Here is a 23,026-nt window from a genome sequence, read left to right on the forward strand (position 1 = left end):
CTTTTTTCTGAATTTCTAACCTAATTCTAAATACCATACTTTTTTACGTGTCACCTTATTGACCAGACCACCTACAACTCTACTTACGGAAGTGGTAATGTTCATATCTTTACATAGTACTAATTTACAGCTGTGCATACCTTCCTTCTTGGGACACATAACTCTACTTGTGAAGACCTGTTGAGGCAAGTGAAAATCAAAAAATCAAATCAAAATCGATCAACATCAATGGAATTTGTAATTGTGGTACCAGTGCCGGTGGTACATAAGAGAACCATCCGAACGTGGCCGTAGCCAGCACCGCATCGACTGGCCTCCGTGCTGGTGGCATGTAACTAACACCATCCGATTGTGGCCGTTGCCAGCCTCGCCTGGCCTCCGTGCCGGTGGCACGTAAAAAGCACCATCCGAGCATGGCCGTTCGCCAGTCTCGTCTGGCACATAAAAATCACCCACTACACTCACAGAGTGGTTGGCGTTAGGAAGGGCATCCAGCTGTAGAAACACTGCCAGATCTGACTGGCCTGGTGCAGCCTTCTGGCTTCCCAGACGCCAGTTGAACCGTCCAACCCATGCCAGCATGGAAAGCAGACGCTAAACGATGATGATGATGACTGGTCTATTGGGTGTTGCGCATCGTTAGCACTAACTTTTGGTGCTCTTTACAATAGATTACCATTCTGTTGAGTGCTGTCAGTTCCTACCATTGTATTTCTTCTATTAAGTTTTCATGTTTTTTTTTTTATTCCAGAGAAGTCTACTTTACTAAAAGAATGCAGAGGGTCCAGCAGGTCCAATGGTCTTTGGATAATAAATACATCCTCTCTGGTTCAGATGAGATGAATATAAGAATTTGGAAAGCACAAGCATCAGAGAAACTTGGTCCTGTGTGTAAAGATTTTGTTAATGATTTCTCATTTTTGGGGAATACATTTTCGTTTTGGTTTCACTATTTCAAGTATCATATATTGTTTATGTCTGTGATTTGATTTTATACTGCTCCTTCTTTGCATTCATTTGCTCATGCTAGCATGGGTATGGTGATTTTTAGTTTTTAAAAATTCATCTTGGACCTCGTGGAAGCAATGGCAAGTGACAGAAACGTTTGGCGATACACTGTGTTTGAGCGGACTCATCTAGCCAAGTGAAACTAGTTGTGGCTGATGCCATTGTCATGTAAATGGCACCCATGAAATTGTAGTCATGGCCATCATTGGTGTCATATAAATGGCATGTAAAATGCATGGAGTGGTTGGCATTAGGAAGAGCATCCAGCCATAGAAACCATGTCAAATCAGATTGGAACCAGGTGCAGCTCTCCAGCTTATCAGCTCCAGTCAAACTGTCTAACCCATGCCAGCATGGAAAGCAGACATGATGATGATGATGATTTGCTTTTTGTCAGAGCACTTCTTGTTGAATATATGTCTACATTTTTCATACTGGCAAAAATTGGACAAGATATATTGAGGTAGTACTGTCCAGAAGTCATTCTTGTGACCAACTCTTATTGCTTTTTCATGTAAGGTATTTTTATTCTATTGAACATTCTTGTAAAACTGTTGAGCTACAGATTGTATTGTTTTATGGGAGATCTAAACGAACTCTGTTACTAAAATGGTATCGACAAACATACATGCACACTCACAAGCATGATGGGCTTCCATGCAGTTTTCATCTGCCAAATTTCACTCATGAAGTGTTAGTCATTGTGTAGCAGGATGAAACTTGAAACTAGATGGTTGTGAAGTGAGCATCTTAACCACACAGCCATGCCTGTGCCTTGTTTTTATAAATGTAAATTTAACCCATGCAAGCATGGAAAAGTGGATGTTGAAATGATGATTATCTGGTGACCTAACACAGATAACAGCTAAAGCTAGACTATGCTGTTCTACATTTTAGAGATGAATTCTGTACATTATTTACATTGGACGGATATGTGTCCTCATCTTGTTTGTTGTTACCACATTTCGGTTGATTTTCTCTCCAGCCTTCATCATGTGTCCTGGTGGAATATTATTTAATAGACTAAATATTCATCTTCTGGATATCAGAGGAAGAGGGATCAAGTTATGTTAATGGATGGCCCCCAGGGTTGGGTTCAAAATTCCACCAAAACATGTGATGAAGGCTGGAGAGTAAATCAGCCAAAACATTGTGGTAACAACAAACAAGATGAGGACACATATCCGTCCAATGTAAATAATGTAAAGCTAAATTAGTTTTCCTACTTCAGTGCCATAAAATACTTGAGTTCTGATCAGTCGCTAACCCGCAATAAAGGTCTGCTCTGACATGGAGCTACTGTTATGCATACAAATATCCTAGACCACATCCTAAACGAAGGACATTCAAACTAATTGGCAAAGACTCTCTAACTTTCTATGACCTCTGACTGACATGTTTGTTGTTTCTTCTCTTTGTCCAATACATCTATCTCATCTGCTATACTGTCTTAGCTGCCAAGCCCTGCAATCATTACTCCTCACAGCAGCTACCTTCTGGAATCTCCCCTGGCCCACATTTTTTCTATAGAGGTTGATTTACGGATATTCAGTCTGTATAACAACCAAATCAATTTCATTAGCTTGTTAAGGGCTTGTGAAAGTTATGAGTCCTGCCACACACTTCTAATTAAGTGAAAGAATGTAGTCATCTTCATTAAAAGAAAGTAGGCATTTAGGACTGAAGGGAGATAACTCTTGCAGTATTCTAAAAAATGTCTCCATGTTGCTGAATAAATCTAAACTTGTCTATGTATAAGGATGTCGGAATCGTAACTCCAATTGAGTCCTATTGAGCAGGTCTATGCGCAGAGGTCATGTTCATTTCGTTTTTGATTCAGGTCTTGTGTATCTAAGATTACATTATCGGCTCTTTCTTTCTTAAGACAGTTAGGTGTAATTTGAAAGTGAGCTGTCTACTGCCTCTAATTAGTCAAGTGATCATGTACCCTGCCAGGGTAGTTTTGAGAAATGTTCAGAGATTGTTCATACTTTTATATAGTAGATTTGTATTTACTGTGTGGTTTAGTTTCATCTCTTAGTGGTATATGATTTCCACTTCCAGAAAGTTTTTCTTATCTTTTCAGACTGACCTTATTTGACAGTAGAATTGATTTGAGTTGGCTTTCATAAGAGACCAAAGATTATGAGATAAGAGTGTGATGGATTCGTCAGTTCATAGGTGGAGAAAGCTGTAGTTCGTGGCTTTTTAGTCCCCCATCCAATGTTTAGTGTCTGAGCTTCAAATGTCTGTTTTGAATTAATGTAATTATTTTGTTTTATTTTCATGTCATTAGCTGAAACCGAGAGAAAAAGCTGCCTTTAATTATAATGAGAAGCTAAAGGAGAAGTTTGGTCATCATCCAGAAATAAAGAGAATAGCTCGACATCGACATGTACCAAAATTCATCTACAGAGCTCGTAAAGAAATTAAAACTATGAAAGACTCTGAGAAACGAAAGTATGTATCTCTGTTAACAGTTTTTCCATTTATTAATGTGTTTATTTAACTAGATATTATTTAATAAACTAAATATTCAGCTTCTGGATATGAGAAGAAGAGGGGTTTAGTTATATTAATGGATGGCTCTAGTTAACCTCTTTCTGATGGGAAGTGGTACTGACTGCATTGAATCAACTATGTATGTGGCTGTGCAATGTCTCACTTTGTGCAGCACTGTGTTTTCAAATATACCACATTAAGAAGAATCTGTAAATACACTGTAAAATTCTTTGTATGTAAAATTATGTAGTTACTGAACGGCCTAATACTGATTCACAGCACAGACTGTCAGTTCTTAATCCATCTGCAAGGGGTTAAAGGTCAAATATTTATTGCTTGACAACCCACTCTACTTAGCTGTAATAGCTGTTGTTTACACCAGGTCAGGAGTGATTGAGTAGACCTATGATTAAAAGCATATTGAATAAATTAACAATCAAGTATTGGGTGTGCAGTTTTAATGACTAACTCTTTCCCTCCCTCCCAAGTATCTGAGAACTTCTGCCTTTGTTAGAAACAATTATTATCATAGCATCAGTGGAATATCAAAAATATTAGCGTACACCAGTTTCATACCTTTGCTGTTTGAATTCAAATCTCACAGAGAATGGTTTTGTTCTTTTCACTCCAAAATTATAAACTGTGATCAATTTTAGTAAACCCCTGCTCCTTAAAGATTGGGTCTTTGTGACAATTTATAAAAATACTTTATTAAATATTCAAATGAAGTTAATGAAAATTATTTACAGAAGAGATCTTGAACATATGATGACTACTTATTATTTTTTTTCGTTTTTTACAGGGAGAAACATAGGAAGATTCATTCCAAACCAGAAGAAGAAAAATCAACCAGACAAAAAGTAGTTTTGAATGTAAAGAAGTGAATGTAGAGGTGGGTGTAAGAAGAATGAATGTATAGGTGGGTGAAAAGGAGTGAATGTATAATCTGTCAAAAAGAGTGAAAGTATAGGCTGATGCAAGTGTGTGTGTGTGGTATAGATGGATGTAAACATGTGTAACTCATTCAATTATTGATAAACATACACCTGTTTTTCTGTTACTCATATTTGTTGAGTTTTGTCTTTTTCCATTTTGCATTGTTATACAGTCTGCATGCGTTTTCTGCTTTTAAATTATTATTTCTATTTTGCTTCTCAGAGCTCTCAATTTCATTTGCTCTGGTTAATTCTGTATGAGTGGACAGCATCCTGTCGTCAAAGGTCTCACAGGGTATCTTTCCACAATACATAACACTCAAGTACCAGTCTCAAAATCATCGCTGTCCTCAATAGAGCAGTTTTCTGAGCATGTTCTAAGTTCTTGTCAATTCCAATTTCCCCAACATTTTTCTCAAACCTGCTTATTAGTGTTCTTAGTGCCTCTACAACTACCGAGATGACAGTTACTCTCTTCATTGCCCACATTCATACAATTTCTTTTAGTAGCTTGTACTTTTCAATCTTTTCAGCTTTTTGTCACCCACTCGTGCATCCACTCGTATTGTAATATCTGTGATCGTGGTTTCTTTCTTTCTCCTATCCACTACAGCAATGTCTGGTCTCTGAGCATCAATCACTGAGTTACACTGAATTGTGAAATTCCATAAGATCTTATACTGATTATTCTAGGTTATGCTTTTTGGTTTATGTATGTGCCATTTATTATTATTAGTATTATTATTATTGAATGAGAGATCAGTGCATGCCATCGAAGTGACACATGCATCACCACCATATATGTATGACATAGTAATCTGATATCAGGATAAACAGCATATGACCTTGCAGGTGGAGCCCAGTTAGAATTTTCTTCATGTTGAGTAGCCCATCCGCTCAAAAGGTCCCTGAATAAAGTTTGTTTAAGGATGATGAACAAAACACCTGTTTCCTGAAGTATATTATTCAAATTCCAAAGAATTCCTCTCAACACATGGCTATGATGCTCCCCCCACTTCTTCTGCTTATGATCAGATATGTACAAATTGTCAGCCACTAAGGGACATGCTCAACTGGTTATGGTCAAGCAACTGACAAGCAAATCTGTGATATTGAGCAGAATATTTGCTGTAGTCCATCTTTTATACCAAGACGAAACAATGTACATGATAACACTTTTATTACCTCTGCCTTAGTGAAGGTGGAGGTATTGTTTGCAGTTGTGTTTGTTTGATTGTTTGTCTGTGGACAAGATATCTTGAACCACTGGATGGATTCGGATGAAACTTTCAGGAATGTTTGGCCTTGTGGCTGGCACAAACTGATTAGATTTTGGGATCAATCTGGTATTGGACAAGGATTCTGGATTATTTTTCCTGTTTTTTTTATTTTTACTTAATTTTTGAGAACGGTCTGGTTCATTTTTAGTATTCTCATTTGTGAGAACAGTCGTTTTTATTTCAGATATTCTCATTTTAAAAATCATCTCTGGCTAATCGTTGAGATGACGCTGGTGTTACCTTGGTGGATGTGTGCACTCTCTAAGTGCACTTATTATTATTATTTGGCAGTGCTCGCTCGGTCCGTTAGGGCTGCCTGCTGTCACATTTTCTGTACGTATTGGCACTCGAGACACTGCTGCCGAGGTTGGAACAGCTAAGGGGCATCCCTTTTGAACTGGGACAAGGAAGGGTAGTGTCGACATACGCGAACGATGTCACCATCATGGTGTTGGATGCCTCCGAAGTGGAGACAGTTGGCACCATCCTAAAAGAATATGACTCTGATTCAGATGCTAAAATTACCGCCGACAAATTGGTGGGTTTGTGGCTGGGCTCCTGGAGAGGCAGGGCGATGCCGTCAGATGCTGGACCGACGGGCCAGTTAAACTGCTTGGAGTCTGGTTTGGTTCCGACCTAGGTTGATAAGAACTGGGACGAGGTGACGAATAGTCTTACCAAGAAATGGGCTGAGAGGAAGCTATCCTTGAAAGGTCGAGCAGAAGTGGCAAATGCTTACATCGCTTCCATTAGCATTTATCGCCTGATCGTTGTGCCTTGTCCGGGTTGGAGCGTCACTTATTTAAATTCTTGTGGCAGGGACTTGTTCCAATGGTCTGTCAGTCAGTTTGTTGCCAGCATCCTCTGAGTGGTGGATTAGGTATGCTGTGACTCCTAATGCACAGACACGCTCTTAGGTTACGCCACCTGCAACGATTTCTGGACGGTGTGTGTGTGTGGGCTCTGTTTGTGAGGATCAGCACCGAGACTGGGCGCCTGGCACCTAGAATTCATCAAGTGCTCACAGCCCTTCACCAGTTGAGCAATGTGATTGGTAGATGTTCTGCTTTAGAAATTTATAGAGGATTAGTGGTAGGGAAGTGCGACAATGTTCTCGGGGAGATTCTGGGTGTCGACGAGAACGAACTGGCCAGTCTGTTCCAGATGACTTTCCAGTCGGGAACTATCATGGATAATTTCCAGATGTTTTTGGCCTTGAAGTGCTCCCTCTACAATTAGAGATCGGTACCTCTTGATGCAACTGTCTTCATTCACACACATTACATGGCCATATCAGCGCAGTCTTCTCTCTTGCACACTACATCTGATGCTATGTATATCTACTTACACTTTGTCATATATGCACAGTGACATTACCCTTTCAGCAAAGCATACAGCATTGGTGGTGTAGCTCCCTGACACAAATCCAAACTGCATCTCATCTATGCTAACTCTCTTCCTAATTGAGCCATGACCATTTCTGCAACTTTCATCACCTGATCCAGAAATTTGATACCCCTGTAATTATTTCTATTTAGGGTATCATTTTTGCCTTTGTAGCGGTTAACTATAATGCTGCAACATCAATCATTGGGTATGACTCCCTTGTGGACAGCCTGATTAACTATACGAGTGATTTAAGGTGGTGAGCCAGCAGAATCGTTTGCATGCCAGGCAAAATGTCAAGCGGTATTTCATCTGTCTTCAGTTTCTGAGTTCGAATCGCGCCGAGGTCGACTTTGCCTTTTATCCTTTTGGGGGTCAAAAAAATAAATTTCAGGCCCTGTGCCTATAGTTGAAAAGATTTTTATTAAGGCACTGGATTCGCAGAATCAGAAAATTGAGTAAAATTCTCTTAATGCTCTGGGTTTATTACCCCACTGCAGTCGGTTCTGTCTCTCGTCCTATCATGCTTGATTAAATGAAGTACCAGTCAAATATTGGGATCGAACTCCCACTAAATTTCAGGCTCTGTGTCTGTGTTAGAAATGAGATTTTGTGAGTGGTGGATTTCTAGGATTGTTAGATCGCTGGACAAAATGCATTACATTAGTTTTGGTTCTGTATATTCTAAGTTCAAATCCTATCAAAGTCAACATGGTTTTTTTTTTTTATCCTTCCAGAGTCAATGTAATACAGTACTAGATAAGTACTAGGGTCAATGTAATTGACTAATATCCCTCAGAATTGCTGAAGTTGTTTAGAAACATTATTATTAACATTACTGAAGATTGCGTCTTTGATTTTACTGATGCCACATTCCTGGCAATAACGTCTGTTAACTCTTAAATTTTCGTAAGTCACAATATTGCACAAGACTGCGTAACTCAGTCAGTGTGAAATGTAGAATATCATAAGAATCTTATTAATCTCGTTTGCATTTATTTTGAAGGAAGTAAGTCGTTTATTAATGTAAGGGAGAAAACTCCTTTTATTAACTTTTATCCGTAAGTGGCGGTACCGACCCGATGAGGGCGATGGAAAGTGCTAATGAAATGTAGGGCGCTGGAAAGATGCCGAGGTGGGTGGGGGCGATAAAAGGGTTGTCAAAAGGGGACAAGGGATGTAAACACTACGAAATAATAGGTTAATTAGGTAAAGTTTTGTTAGTAAAAAATGTTTTGAATTTGCGGAAATTGGTTTATGTTTGCAAGGGAGGGAGCGCTAGAAATGTGGCGTGGGTGCCAAGGGGGCGACAGCCCGAAGAAGTTTGAAAACCACTGCTGTAACAATTATTACAAGACTGAGCTTTTGATGTATAAAATTTTCATTTGGCTGTTAAGAGCTAATTTTCCATTCCAGGCTTACGTAAACTGTGAGGCAAAAAAGAAAAAAAAAGTTTTATTTTTTTTATACCAAAATATGACGGCTTTGCTAGGAAGAGGTACCAACTATTTTCTCTAACTAAATAGCATTTAATGAGATCTTAATTTCTTTTATTTTTTTCGATTTAACCGAGTTAGAGACCTCACGGACAAGGTTTTGAATTATATTACGGCAACCATTGTGTTCTACTCATGGACAAGGTACAGCAAGTTGTTTGCTCCAGCTTGGAATAAGATGGTTAGCAGCACGAAGTGCAGTAATTTTTATTGTAAAACCCCTGTTCTAACAATATAGCAAAAACGTCTAGATTTGGGAAAATACATTCACTGAGAAATATCTACAGCAAAAGCATGAACAATTCCACGAACTATTTGTGGAAAATAGAATGTAACTTCTAACATCATAAGAAAGCTAGTGGTAACCTTTAGGCTATATGTTGCTGAGTCTATATGGAACGTCTTGTAAAAAATTTAATAATCTATTTTATCTGCAGTGGCACATCTATTGCTAGCTTATTTAATTCTCAGCTGCTAGTTCAATTAGCTCACTGTTGGTTAGCCTTACTTGAGCAGACTGAAAAATCAAAGACAATCCAACTGTGGCCCTCCTATGTTTTTAAACAGTGTATCAGTACTACATTATTATTCGTTGAGTGTGCTTCCTTTTTAAGCCAGTACTGCGAGATTTCAGGATACAGACACTTACTCATCCATCTTAAAAGATACAATGGATGTTTAACACACCACCATAAGCAGAGGTAGTCTGTTAGCTTGCAGTGTTAAGTTCAAATTCAATCAAAAGAAAAATTACCTGTAATAAAACCAATGTTCTAATTAGTATAAAATTTATCTCTCATTCTGCTTGAATGTACTGAAAGCTGAGGTAAGTTTAATTTTGAGAATGGTTAGTGGTTGTCAGCATTAGCCAGAATTTTAATAAAATGTCAGATTGCCATGATGTTCTGAGAGAACTTTTCTTTCTTCTTTTTTAAGTTTTTTTTATTTATTATTATTTAAATACATCTATTGGAACTTTATTTCTAGAGAAGAAAATTCAGCTCTTTAAAGCTTTCAAAAATCGTCTAATGCTTCTTGTCTAATGAGTCTTTTCCAAGACTGCATTACAAACTGATTTGCCATGCCAGGTATGATATTTCCAACAAAATATTCTTCCTTTTGGACAGTGTATTAAGTTACACTCCTTCTAATGATGATGGTATGCACGGGGTGGCATACGTCAGGTGTAGAAGTGATTGCATAGCAACGTATGATGAAGTGTTTTGCTCAAGAGCACAACGCATCACTCGGTTCAGGAACTGAAACTACGGTGTTGCGAGTACTACCCAAGCCACTAGGCTACGCGCGCGCGCACACTCACACACACACACGCACGCACTCACACTTTGATTGAGAAGAAAAACGTATGGAGCTGAGTCAAATTTATTAAATGATACACGTATTATTCTTTAACTTTCTCTTCATCGCTTAACTGTATTACCTAGTTGTCTCCCTTTTCTTTACTCTTAAACCCGATTTAAAATATCCCTCTAGCATATATCTCATATCTTTTCTTAATAAAATCTTTGTACGAATCATTTAGAATTAGTTTCTTCTCAACGTTGCGTAAATTTATTAGATTTTGAAAACTATATTAACTAGAAAAAAAAAAGTATATTTTTAAATAGTTCATGGAGTTGTTTCCCTTTAACTTATAGCGTTTCGCTTAACGTAATTGGTTTATTATAGAGGTGTTCAAGTCAAACCGACTTATGTTTAAAGGAGTACCAACTGACCATTCTATGTATTTTTTTAAAGCAACATTTATTCAAAGTCACATTATGCAATGTTACCTTCTTCCTTATGACAGTATTCGGGGATTTGCCTGATATTTCAAGTGAGTCGAGCGGCAGAGAAGCGACCCGTTCTTCTGTAAACAGAAAAAAATATAGGACAGAATCTCATTAGAGTCCTTCCTGAAGTGCTGGATATTATTGTTTAGCCACATGTCAGCCGTGACAATCTGTTTATTTAATTTTTAAACTACATTATCCAATGTATTTTTAAGGAATTTTGGAATATTTGACTGCTATTTCTAACGGATCGAACGACCATAGAGAACAGTCATGGGCAAGCTGCAGTCCACGAGACATTTTAAATGGCACGCCAACGAACAATTACCTTGAATTTTTTAGTAAAGTAGCCCATCTGATGATTCACGTCTTATGCCGTCCGCTTCTCGCAAAAGTCGACCATACCTGATGTAGAGCCTCCTTCATTGGCTTACCATAATGACTATTACTTACATGATCACTAAGTGATGAAAAGAGAGTAAGAACTCAGAAACTAGACTAACACTACGTGGAAAAACAATTTAGTGCGGTGCTTCTTTGTTTATGCCAAACAACCTCTTTCCTCCATTTTATGAAAATGCTAAAGAGTCAAGTGGAAGCTACCGATAAGAAAAGACTACAATGTTGTTTAAGTGTCCAGTTTAACCAAATTGTGGATCTTTTCGGTTTGAACGGCAGTTTTTAACATAATTTCTAGGTAACTAAAACATTTTAAACTTCGTATACTGGTAGAATGTGTTTATAAAACATCTTTTTCTCTTGGCTTTATTGAGAAAATTCTATAGTTTGTAAGATATTTGTTGTTGTTTTTTCTGCAATTTCAACCAATTACTGACGTCTATTGAGGTAAAAAACATTCTGTGCCGTATGAATATGTCCCTCGTTTAAGAAGCAGATTGGGTTTATTTACATTTGTGAAGAAAAAAAGATACCCTTCCCCTCACCCTAACCCTAAAACAGATTGAAATGCAATAGATCGATACTAGGGTCATAATTATGGGTGACAATTTCATATGACACCGCTAGAAAAAACTGCCGTTCAAACCGAAAAGATCCCAAATTGTTCCCAATTATTAGATTACTATGAAAAAGCGGCGAGCTAACAGAATCGTTAGCATGTCGGGCAAAATGCTTAGCGGCTTTTTGTCCGTTTTTACGTTCTGAGTTTTAATTCCTCCGAGTTTAACTTCGCCTTACATCCTTTCGAAGTCGATAAAATAAGAACCAGTTGAGCACTGGAGTCGACATGCCCATTCCTAAAGAAATTCCTTGCCTTTTACCAAAATTTGAAATCAATATTAGATTACTTAGAAAAGCAACAGACTAATAGAATCGTTAGCACGCCAGACAAAATGTTTCGCGGGTATTTTTTCCGGTGTGCAAAATGCTTCGCAGCATTTTATCAAGTACTGGGATCGATGTAAACGACCTACTCCCTCGCCCACAGAATTCAGGCTTTGTGCCAACAGTAGAAAGGGTTATTAAGTTATTGAGAAATGAGGTGAGATGGCAGAATCATAAGCACCTCAGAAAGATGCTTAGCGGCATTTTTTTCTCCGGCTGTATGTTCTGAGTTCAAATTCTCAAATTCTGTCGAGGTCGATTTTGCTTTTCATCTTTTCTGAGTCGATATTTTTAATATAAGTGGAGAACAGCGGTTGATGCAATTGACCAGCACCCTCCCGCCAGAGCTGAGATCCTGTGCCTATAGCAGAAAGGATTCTGCTAATGAGGAAGGCATTTATAGTCACATTGTGCCATATTACGATATAGGCTCAGGCGAGTCTGTGCGGTTAAGAAGTTCATATTGCAACCATGTAGTTTCGGGTTCTGACCCATTGCGTGGCACTTTAAGGCAAGTGTTTTCTACTATAGCTGCTGGAAGACTAATGCCTTGTGTGCGAATTTGGTGTGGGTATTTGTCGTGTTCACACACACACACACACACCTGTTCTGTCCTTTACTTGCCATCTCCAGGTGTTTTCTATTTCGTACAAGTTTGCATATTCTTCTGAGAACGTTTTACATATTAGAGGCTCTGTTTTTACTGAGTCTATTTGCAGGCTTTTTCTATTTTTCCAAGTGGCGAAAAACAACAGTCCTTCTCTTAAATTTGCTTCTCTCCTCAACCATAGACTTAAATATTGGGATTATTTCTTCGAACAATTTGAGCATGTGACTGAGGAAGAAGAAATATATTTCCGACAGTTTGCAGGCATGACCTTTATCTCTGTAGCAGAATATCGAGTAACATTCCTCCCTACCAAGACTCTTAGAATAAAATTTTAGGACTTCCCAGTACAATAATCCCTCGCCATATCCGGGTTCACTATCGCGGTTTATTATTTAAGCTTACGCCAATTCCTCCGTGGTGTTGTTTTGTTTTATAATAAAATAAATATATACAAATTATAAAAATGATAATAAAACAAGAGCACTCAGAGAGCACAAACCTCCACCAAGGCAACATCAATGTCCTCTCAACTATTAGCCAGAGATGATTTTTAAAATGAGAATATCTGAAATAAGCTCGACTGCTCTCACAAACGAAAATACTAAAAAAGAACACGACTGCTCTCAAAAATTAAGTAAAAAAAAACAAAAAAAAACAGGAAAAATAATCCAGAATCCTTGTCTGGTATCAGATCGAGTTGTGTCTTAAATTTATTGTTGGATTGTTTTGCTGTTTACGAGGAAGTGGGCGTTTTATTGTTTTGAACTTTTGATAGTGTTATTTGATGAAACCATTTGATTACTTACTGAAACCATTGTTGGATTATTCTTGAAATCTTTTTGTGTGTGTGTTTTACCCCCGTGTGGGGAAGCTTGCATTATGGCAAGCTCGAATTAACTAAATATGGAAGGGTTATTGAGTGAAGAGGAATTGGAAAGGATTGTGGAAAAAACATAAATAGAAGAAGAAACTAAGAATGGACATTACTGATAATCTATATGAGGGTCTCATTACTCCGGCACCGTGAGCCCGAGAAAAAGAAAAGGAGACGGATAACCCTCCGTCTCCAGACACCGTCTGAGGTAAGTCGTTTTAATGGCTGTTTACGTAGGATGTATAAGTGTGCGTGGCCTGACGTCGAGCTGAAAACAAGGACGTTTCCTAAATGACGTCAGGGCACGAGGCTTAGATGTCATTGTTGCTACTGAAACTCGGTTAAAAGGGCCACGAGATCTGCTCCCGCTCCTGAATGGCTACGAGAGGTTCGCTTCTCCAGGCCCACCGGGTGGCGTGGGTGAGGTGTTGGTCCTACTTAAAAGAAACCGAGTTTCAGAGAAAAAGTTAATTTTTTTCTGATCCAGAAGGTAGACTGGTCGTTTTAGATTTGACATTCAGTTGTGGTAAGGAAATTAGGCTCGTTGCAGTTTATGCACCTAATTCAAGTCAGACTGATTATTACCGTAATTTGGAGAAGTTTCTAGGCACGCCACGTTCACTAGTTGTGTTAGGAGACTTTAACACTATTCTCGATGCGCGTGTGGATAGTGTTGGCTCGAATCGTAATAGAAAACCGAACATAGGCTTCCGGGATTTACTAAGTCACTTTCAACTAGTAGATCCCTACAGACTAGAATTCCCGAACGCTCCATTGTGGACATGGTCAAATAGCGACAGGTCGTCTAGGTCTTACGTAGATAGGATATTTATTAGAAAATTTGATAAAGAAATAGTTACGCGTCCACAATTTCACTTGGTCAGTTACAGTGACCCCAAGATGGTAACTTGTAAACTGAACCTAGATAAGATATTTAGTAAGGGTTCCGGCTACTGGAAACTCAATAAGTCCATTTTGGCGATTGAGGAGTACAGGAACCGGATTAAGTTACTAATACAGGGGGCGTTAACCGATTCCATTATCAACAACGAATGGTGGTACGCCCTCAAAAGAGCCATTAAATTCGAGTCTATTAGATATAGCATACATCCCAGATGTATTTTTGATCCATTAGATAACTTTCTAATCAGTCATATATGGGACATCGTGGCCCACTCTAGCAAATACTTATTACTGTTGGAGACATATCCAGGTGTAGGAGGATGGTCCGGGATTTTTTTGAGAAATTTGTCCAGAGAACTTTTGAATTTTATGGGATCTGTTTTCGTTTTGATGTATTTTGGTATAATATTAAAGAGAACTGGACCGGTTGAGGTAAATCAGTTGTGTCGTAATGTTGTTATATGTCTCAAGTTCGATTTTTGTAGTGGGCGGAGAGCTCGGGGGCCAAGTCTTGGGTGGATTTTAAAATTGATGCCAACATCATTTGTACAATATTGATGGAATATTTTCCACATCACACAAATGATGTAGCGCTCATGGCGGCGGTGGGGAGAGTAGAGATTGGATTTTTTAGTCGACCCCAGTAGTCAATATCTGTCATGCCGTCTTTCTTTCTTGTTATTGACCTCTGGAGTGCTTCCCCTTTCATGATGCTTTGCTTCGTGTGGGGAGATCACAGTGGGCAACAGTATTCAGGGTGGGACACCATTACTGACTTTGGCTGAGCTTGATCGGATCCACTCGACCACAACATGTTGGGTTCTGTTCGTCAGAAAACACTTTATCCACTGCAGCAGCTTTCCGCAGACTCCAATGTTGGACAGTTTCTTCAGCAGGATTTCGTGGGCCACTCTGTCAAAATGCCTTGCTGAAATCAGGGTATATGACATCAGTGTTGGAGCCTTCTCCCAAAGCTTTTAAAATGTCATCAAAACGGTCCAGAAGCTGCGACAGACGGTCCCTACCAACACGGAAATTATGCTGGCTGGGGTTCAGCAGATTGTTGCCTTCGAGGAAGTGGGTTATTCGCGATCTCACCGTCCTCTGAAATGATTTAATGATATGGGAGGTGAGTGAAATCGAACGGTAGTTCGCTGCAAGAAATTTGTTTCCCTTTTTTTCAAAATTGGAATGACAGACTGGGATAGAAAATGATCTGGGATTTAGCTTGCGTCAAGTAAATTCCTCTAGAGCTCAGCCAGAGGGGGTGCAATTTGATGTCGACATATCTTTAGGACAGTAGCCGGGAACCTATCGTGACCTACTACCGCGTTGTGCTTGATCTTATTTATCAATGCTTTATTTTACAAACACTATTGTGTTTTCCATAGTTTAAATTTCCAGTGTGAGCCGTGTATGCAGTCCCTTTATTCTCATCTAGACTTAACGTTTCTACTTCCTTTTGTAGTTGATATGCTATATTCTTTGGCAATTCATTGCTGTTTTCTTATTGTAAAAGTCAAACAATACGTGTTGCTCTCCTTTCTCTAAATGACACAATCTCAGAATTATTAGGAAATATTTCGAAGAATCAGAGGCTATTGAAAAAGCAAACTATGTTCTATAATATATTCTACACGTTTTTGTACAAAATAGAGCACTAAAATATTTCCACATAGAACTTCTTTAATTTTCCCACATGGGTTTTACTATCAATAAGTCATTGTATATTTCTTTGACAATTTTTACTCCACAGTCATCATTTATATATAACTGATGATGCTTCACAGCGTTCTGCATTTCTGATTTTGTCATCTTGCGTTGATCAAGCTGTGGAGAAAAATGATGACAATGATGACGAACCAAAAATATGGGTAGACTTCTCTCTTGCATACGTCAGTTCGACTAGTCCACTATGAAAAATTGCTAAGTCTGTAAAAGAAACAAAATCGTATAGCATATCATAAGGTTTTGACTTAATCTTTTTAAAAAATGCTGAAAATTAAGGAATATTCAGATATACTGAAGATGATATATTGCAAAAACTGCTTTCTATTATTTTCCTGTTACAGAAGTCGAACTCACAGAACGATCATAATTCAACAGAAGTTAAATATGGTTTAGGACAGTAATTCATAGACATAATATAAATTTTCAATTTACCATATCAGTCAAAGCAAAATTTACATAAATATGTTATAGAAAATGTGTATACATATATTCATCTAAGGCGGCGAACTGGCAGAAACGTTAGCACGCCGGGCGAAATGCGTAGCCGTATTCCATCTGCCGTTACGTTCTGAGTTCAAATTCCGCCGAGATCGACTTTGCCTGTCATCCTTTCGGTGTCGATAAATTAAGTACCAGTTACGCACTGGGGTCAATATAATCGACTTAATCCGTTTGCTTGTCCTTGTTTGTCCCCCCTATGTTTAGCCCCCTTGTGGGTAGTAAAGAAATATATACATATATTCATGTTTTACAAAGTTTATTGATTAAAATGTGTTGTGGAAAGTGTAACTGACCTGATGTAAAGAGAAAAGCAGATAACGTACATGTTTTTAACAGTAAGTATGATTATCCTTTTATGTATCTCGTAATTTGAGACAGCCGATGATTCTGTTCTGTGTTCTCGATGTCTGTGGAGGTAGAGCAGCAGATCGATCTGTCCTATGGATGTGAAAACCGAAGAAAGCAATGTCGCTGATGCAATTTGTATACTCTCGGAGGAAACCAAGAGCTAACAACATGCTAAAGGAACGAGAAAGGATTAATTCTGTTGTGCTTTAATATAAACGGTTGTTAGGTTACTACTCTGCCACTAGTCATAATGAGACGTGCGAAAATAATAGAAACGCTAAAATCTCACCTGAACAATAAACGCTACAAAGCTATATTTACTTTATTTTGATATTACTATTACATATAAGGCAGCGAGCTGGCAGAATCGTTAGCACGCCGGGCAAAATGCTTAGATGCATTTTATCCGTCTTTACACGGATCGACTTTGCTTGTCATCCTCTCTGGGTCGATAAAATAAGTACCAACTGAACACTTGGGTTGATGGAACAGACTTAGCCCCATTCCCAAACTTGTTGGACTTGAGCTAAAATTTGAAACCGATATTATTATTACACATAAGGCGGTGAGCAGGCAGAATCGTTAGCACATCGGGCAAAATGCTTCGCAGCATGTCATCCGTCTTTACGTTCTGAGTTCAAATTCCACTGAGGTCGATTTTTGCTTTTCATCCTTTTGAGGCCTTTCCTACCAAATTTCAAGCCTTGTGCCTATAGTAGGAAGGATATAATTGCACAAACAGCGGCAAGCAGGCAGAATCATTAACACGCTGGACAAAATGTTTAGCAGTATTTCTTCCGGTTTTGCGTTCTGAGTCCAAATGCCGCCGAGGGTCGATAAAATAAGTACTACTTGAGCACTGAGATAGTTATAGTCGACTTATTTCCGCCATAAAATTGTTGAGCAACTGAAAATGCATGTTAGTGGTTAGTCTGTGCGTGCATATGTGTGTGTGTGTGTGTGTGTGTCCTCAAAACCCTAACCGTCACTTGCAAGCGAGTATAATTTGTAAGAATAATACCATGCTTTCAAAGGTTTAAATATCTATATTCTAGTGAGCATAGATACCCTCCCGACCTTTCCACTTTTGATTGCCCACTAAAATCAAAGGACAGTTGGCAAGAAAGAGGGATATACCAACGCCTCAGCTTGTAGCCATTTTCAGCTGAGTTGATTGGATAACAGTGAAATGTGACACATCACATCACCTGATTCAAGAATCGAACCCTCTCTCTCTCTCCCTCCCTTTCTCTATTTCTCTTTCTCTATTTCTTTCTTTCTTTCTCTCTCTCTCTCTCTCCACACACACACACACACACACACACACACACACACACATATATATATATATATATATATTAATAATATCAGGGTAAGAAGAAATTTTAGAAATTTTTACTACCAGTGGCTTAGCGTGTAGAAAAATTAGCCAATAGACTATATATTATTCATATAAATACAGTGTACATTTAAACACATAAGAGGTAACCATCATAGGAAACCTAGCACGCTAGAAGGAATAGCCAAAATCCAAACCACTATTAGGGATAAATTTCGAAGGGTATGAAAAATAAAAACATTTACCATCCATCTCCTGGACCATGATTTCTAGCTCTATATCAGCAAATAGAATAATTTGCCGGGCAGAGCTTTCATCAACAGGTACGCCGGCGTACATGTAAACATGTAAAACTGAGTGAATGAAATAATGTTGCAAAATTCCGGTTTCTTTTGGGTATTCCCCTCGCATGCATATACTAATCAGTTTGTATATCCATTAGACTACAAGAGGTGTATTAAAAAAAAGAGCTTTGCCACTTTGTTTAGTGACCAACTGGAATTCTGCAAAGAAAACGTCTTAAACGAATCCCCCCAAAATAACAGATATACAGACATACATATACACATGCGCAAACACAAGCACAGGATGAGGAAAGTATTATAATTGTTCAGTATAGACTTCTTGGACACACGTACGTACTCTCACGCACACCACAAATTTACAGAGGATTTTCACAGTAGTTTCTGCTTAAATTATATAATTACTTCATTTTGATGTAAGAATATTAATTAAGGATATATTCTACTGAACTGATAAAACTTGACAACTCAAACTAATATTACGCAATTATTTTCAATCACTTTCAGTTTAGGCTACAATAAATATAAAGTGGTTGTTGAAATAGTGCAAAATATTAGCGTTAAATAGCTTAGTGACTTCTGCGATATATGCGTAGTGAAGATAAATGTTTTGGCCAGTTATAATGTTCTATAATCAATATATCGCACTCTGTTTACACCTTCAACATATAAATTATTAATAATCAATAAGTCATGTTAATAAGCACATATCCAAGCAACATGATCGAAAACGATGTTACTCAGCTGGAGCTTAAAGCAATTTCACCATCAAAACAGCATCAAAATAACAAAATAAACTAAAATGAAAATAAAATATGAAAATATTAGAAAATAATTGCTTACGGTTTCGAGTTGGTGATAAGAAAGAACGAAGTGATATTTTTGTTCGTGTGTGTTGAACGTGGCAGAGTGTTAAGTAATATCAGCTTAAATACAACTAAACTAAAGCCTCATTTAGAGAGAAAAAAAACCATTGGAATTTCTAAAATATCCAGAAGATTTTAAAAGAAGGTGTTCGAAATTGAATCATAAAAAACCCCTATTTTCGTAATTTATGTAAATATTAAAAAAGTGCTATACTTGTTTCATATCACATTGACAATCAACAAGAAAAATCAGAAGAAGCACATACAACTGAAAAAAAAAGTTTAAACCATAAGCACAGCATTTAATGGAATGAATGGTAAATATAAAATATGTCCAAAAATATCGAATACATACGGGTTTCTAAGGACAGTTTCAAAGTCTGTTCATGAAAAGTCAAACCTTTAAAAAGTTCTTTGTTACTAACAATGGTTAGAATTAGTTCATTATCGTTTCGAATGATGAAAGAGGCAAAAGTCGTTCATTGAAGAAAAATTAAATATTGTGTAAACTGAATCCAGGTATTTACACTGGTGGAGTTACAACCGGGCTAGGGAAATTGTCCGGTTCATTTGCAAGAATAAAAACAACAAATAAAATCAAAGTGTTGAAAGTATCCACTACCGTTTTCATCGCCAGTTACAAGCAGTGAAACATATACAGAAAAATCCCAAATCAGTAATAAATGATGCTGATAGAAATATGGGAGGTCATTGCTCAACTTTACTGCTGTATACTGAAGAACGCTGGTTTTCGAATATAAAAGTGTGGTGTAGTTTTTTTTGAATTGCGTGACGAAATTGTATTATTTCTATCAAAGCATCCTTTTGAGCTTTCAACTAAACTAAAGGATTTTCTATCGTATATTCCTGCAGTGTGCCAATATATGTTTTGAATGCACTTACGTATCAACTAAAACTTTGAGGTGATTGTGTCCGCTAAGTGTGATGTTGAATGTTTTGAGAACCATAGTATATTTTTACTACCGCACACAATTTTTTTTAGTCAAAATACAAAAGATTTAGTTTTGTAAAGTTTATCTGGAATGTGTAAATCAATAACTGCATTCCCCGGTTAAAACTGAAAAACAACATTGGGCTGACAACCCAATTATTGCCTTGTTAAACTTAAGCAATCTTTCACGGGAAGAAAGCAGCAATACATTACAACAGATTTTTACAAAAGAAAAATTGTAATAAGTTGAACTGACAAAATTTTGGGTTGCATAATTAATGGAGTACCTTACTAAAAGCACATATGCTATAAAAGTGCAAGTTCAATTTCTATCATCATGCTTATGTGGAAGAACTTTTTACTGTATTCAATAATAGAAAAGAAAAAAAAGAAAGGAGCTGAATAAGGAAGCAGCCTGACAATTACAAGTAACATCTATAATTCTAAAAATTTAAACTTTGTGGCAAGGAGTAGGCTCATCCGATTCACTAACTTTCAGTGTCTTAGTTACGAACCCGAATTTTCGAAATCTTAGGCTACGTAATAGCAGAGTCGTTGGAGGAGAGGATCTTGCGGTAATTGCTCCAGTTCTCTGCAATCTGAGTTCACATCACGTGGAGGTCAACTTTACCCTTGATCCTTTTTGGAGTCGATACAATAAGTACTAGTTCAAGGCAGTAGATTTAAGGAATTATTAGCGCGTCGAACAAGATGTCTTGCAGTATCTGTTTCCACGCTTTTCTTTCTGAGTTCTTGGGTGGAAAACTTAACCCGTTGTCTGAGTAGAGTTTACTCTGTTGCAAGCAGTCGGGCTAGGTTTTCGGTTTGAGCATTACTTCCTTTTTCTCCTACTAATATTACAGACTCCGAAAAATAAAGCAATACAAAAAAAATGTTATTTAATTTTTATGTATAACATGACTGCGGTATGTATATATATTTACTCTTTTACTTGTTTCAGCCATTTGACTGCGGCCATGCTGGAGCACCGCCTTAAAGGGTTTTAATCGAGGAAATCGACCCCAGGACTTATTCTTTGTGAGCCTAGTACTTATTATATCAGTCTCCTTTGCCGAACCGCTAGGTTACAGGGACGTAAGCACACCAACATCGGTTGTCAAGCGATGGTGGGGGAACAAACATAGACATAAAGACACATACATATATATATGCATATATATATTCGACGGGCTTCTTTCAGTTTCCGTCAACCAAATCCACTCACAAAGCTTTGGTCAGCTCGAGGCTATAGTAGAAGACACTTGCCCAAGGTGCCACGCAGGGGGACCTTGGGCAAGTGTCTTCTACTATAGCCTCGAGCTGACCAAAGCTTTGTGAGTGGATTTGGTTGACGGAAACTGAAACATAGTGAGAGAGAGAGAGAGAGAGAGAGAGAGAGAGAGAGAGAGAGAGAGAGAGAGAGAGAGAGAGAGGAAGAGAAGAGAGAGAGAGAGGTTTATACAAAAAGTATAATAATATCTAATAGAAGTAGGTACTCTATCCACAAATTTTCACAAACTATCAATACAAATAGCACTAAACACGAATATATTGCAGAAAGAACAGACAAAACAAAACATTCTACGAATTAAAAAAATAACTAAAACAGACAACAAAAAAATTGAATACAGCATGGGAACTGAAACGTGTCAACTAGCAGTTTCAAAGTTATTAAATGAACCGGAGAGCATCAAGGAACAGAACCACACCTGGAGAAAATAAGGGCTCGGTAGTAGTGTTTCCCAACTGGATATTACCAAAGTTAATTGTAAAGCAGAATATCAAATTGGAATGTTTCATGCGGGGAAGATTTGATGATACTATCGCTCAAATAGTAGCTGGGTTATCAACATTGGTTGCAGCAGAGTGCAAAGGAAGATGTTAGAGCGTTGCTACCAGACTTTATTAGACGAAATGTAGAGAAATAAAGGACTCCAGCTGTCGGAAAATGGTATAATCGTGTCCTGCAGAGTGTGCTATAAAATTAAAATGTTGCGATGTCCTGGACTATGTAAGTGTATATAAAGGGACAAAAGTGAACTGATCAGGCGTCACTATAAAAGGCAAGATGACATTGCTCAAATGACAATAACACCTCAAGAAAGGAAGTTGAAAACTCTCCAAATTTAAAGACATGAAAATTGAAACGCTAAGAAGCTAGAATACGGACAAAACATTCAAAGTCATTATAAGGACGCTAGAATTTGTCAAAAGAAGTACGGAGAAAAGAAAATTTTTAGGGAAACATTCCGTTCGGGAAGATTAAGAGACAGTGTTTCGAGACAATGACAATATTCTGCATAAACTATTGTATTTCAGAAGAGGGGGAAAAAAGGCTGATAACTAAATTTACTCTTCTTAAGGGGCACAGGAAGGATCCATGAGAACTTGTATCCCTAACTGGAAGATGATGTTGATCACCATATCAAATATAATATAATAAAATATATGTACATATATATACACACACAAATATGTGTTTATATATGTGCATATATACACATATATTTGTGTGTGTGCATATATATGTGTGTATGTGTACATGTGTGTGTGTGTGTATATATGTATATTTAGATGTGTGTAATATGTGTGTATATATCTTATACTTAAATGGCAATTTCTGTCTGTCGATCTGTCTGTTACCATATTGCTGCCTACACAAGCAAACCAACCCTGACGAAACTTTGCTTACATGTTAAACTAACATCCTGTCCAATTATAGGCTAATTGGATTTCAATAAAAAGCTATAATGAGCTCTCTAGTGGGGTTGGGCTATTTGATGAAATGAGAAGAGTTTAAAGAGTGTTAATGTGAGGGAAATGTGGTGGCATAGTGAGTGTGGCTGATATCAGAGA

The 23,026-nt window shown here is 37.7% G+C and overlaps 1 protein-coding gene and 1 long non-coding RNA gene across 3 annotated transcripts in view; one reads left to right on the top strand and one right to left on the bottom strand.

Moving 5' to 3' along the window:
• Positions 1-23,026, top strand: part of LOC115209387 (DDB1- and CUL4-associated factor 13) — a 42,036-nt gene that overhangs the window by 16,024 nt on the left and 2,986 nt on the right. Inside the window, exons 10-12 of one of the 2 annotated variants that reach the window (XR_004998237.1) lie at positions 752-887; positions 3,305-3,468; positions 4,313-4,503. Coding sequence is in view for 1 of the 2 variants with exons in the window: in XM_029777773.2 (XP_029633633.1) it covers positions 752-887; positions 3,305-3,468; positions 4,313-4,394 (382 nt within the window). In the remaining variant the exon portion in view is untranslated. Of the gene's footprint in view, positions 1-751; positions 888-3,304; positions 3,469-4,312; positions 4,577-23,026 lie in introns of those variants that run through there. The other variant, XM_029777773.2, reaches the window with a different exon arrangement.
• Positions 6,953-23,026, bottom strand: part of LOC118762483 — a 24,506-nt gene continuing 8,432 nt past the window's right edge. Inside the window, exons 2-3 of the long non-coding RNA XR_004998238.1 lie at positions 15,580-15,583; positions 6,953-7,068 (exon numbers count right to left, since the gene is read on the bottom strand). This is a non-coding gene — a long non-coding RNA (uncharacterized LOC118762483). The remainder of the gene's footprint in view (positions 7,069-15,579; positions 15,584-23,026) is intronic.

The sequence above is a fragment of the Octopus sinensis genome, linkage group LG3 (assembly GCF_006345805.1).
Source record: "Octopus sinensis linkage group LG3, ASM634580v1, whole genome shotgun sequence".
NCBI lineage: Eukaryota > Metazoa > Mollusca > Cephalopoda > Octopoda > Octopodidae > Octopus > Octopus sinensis.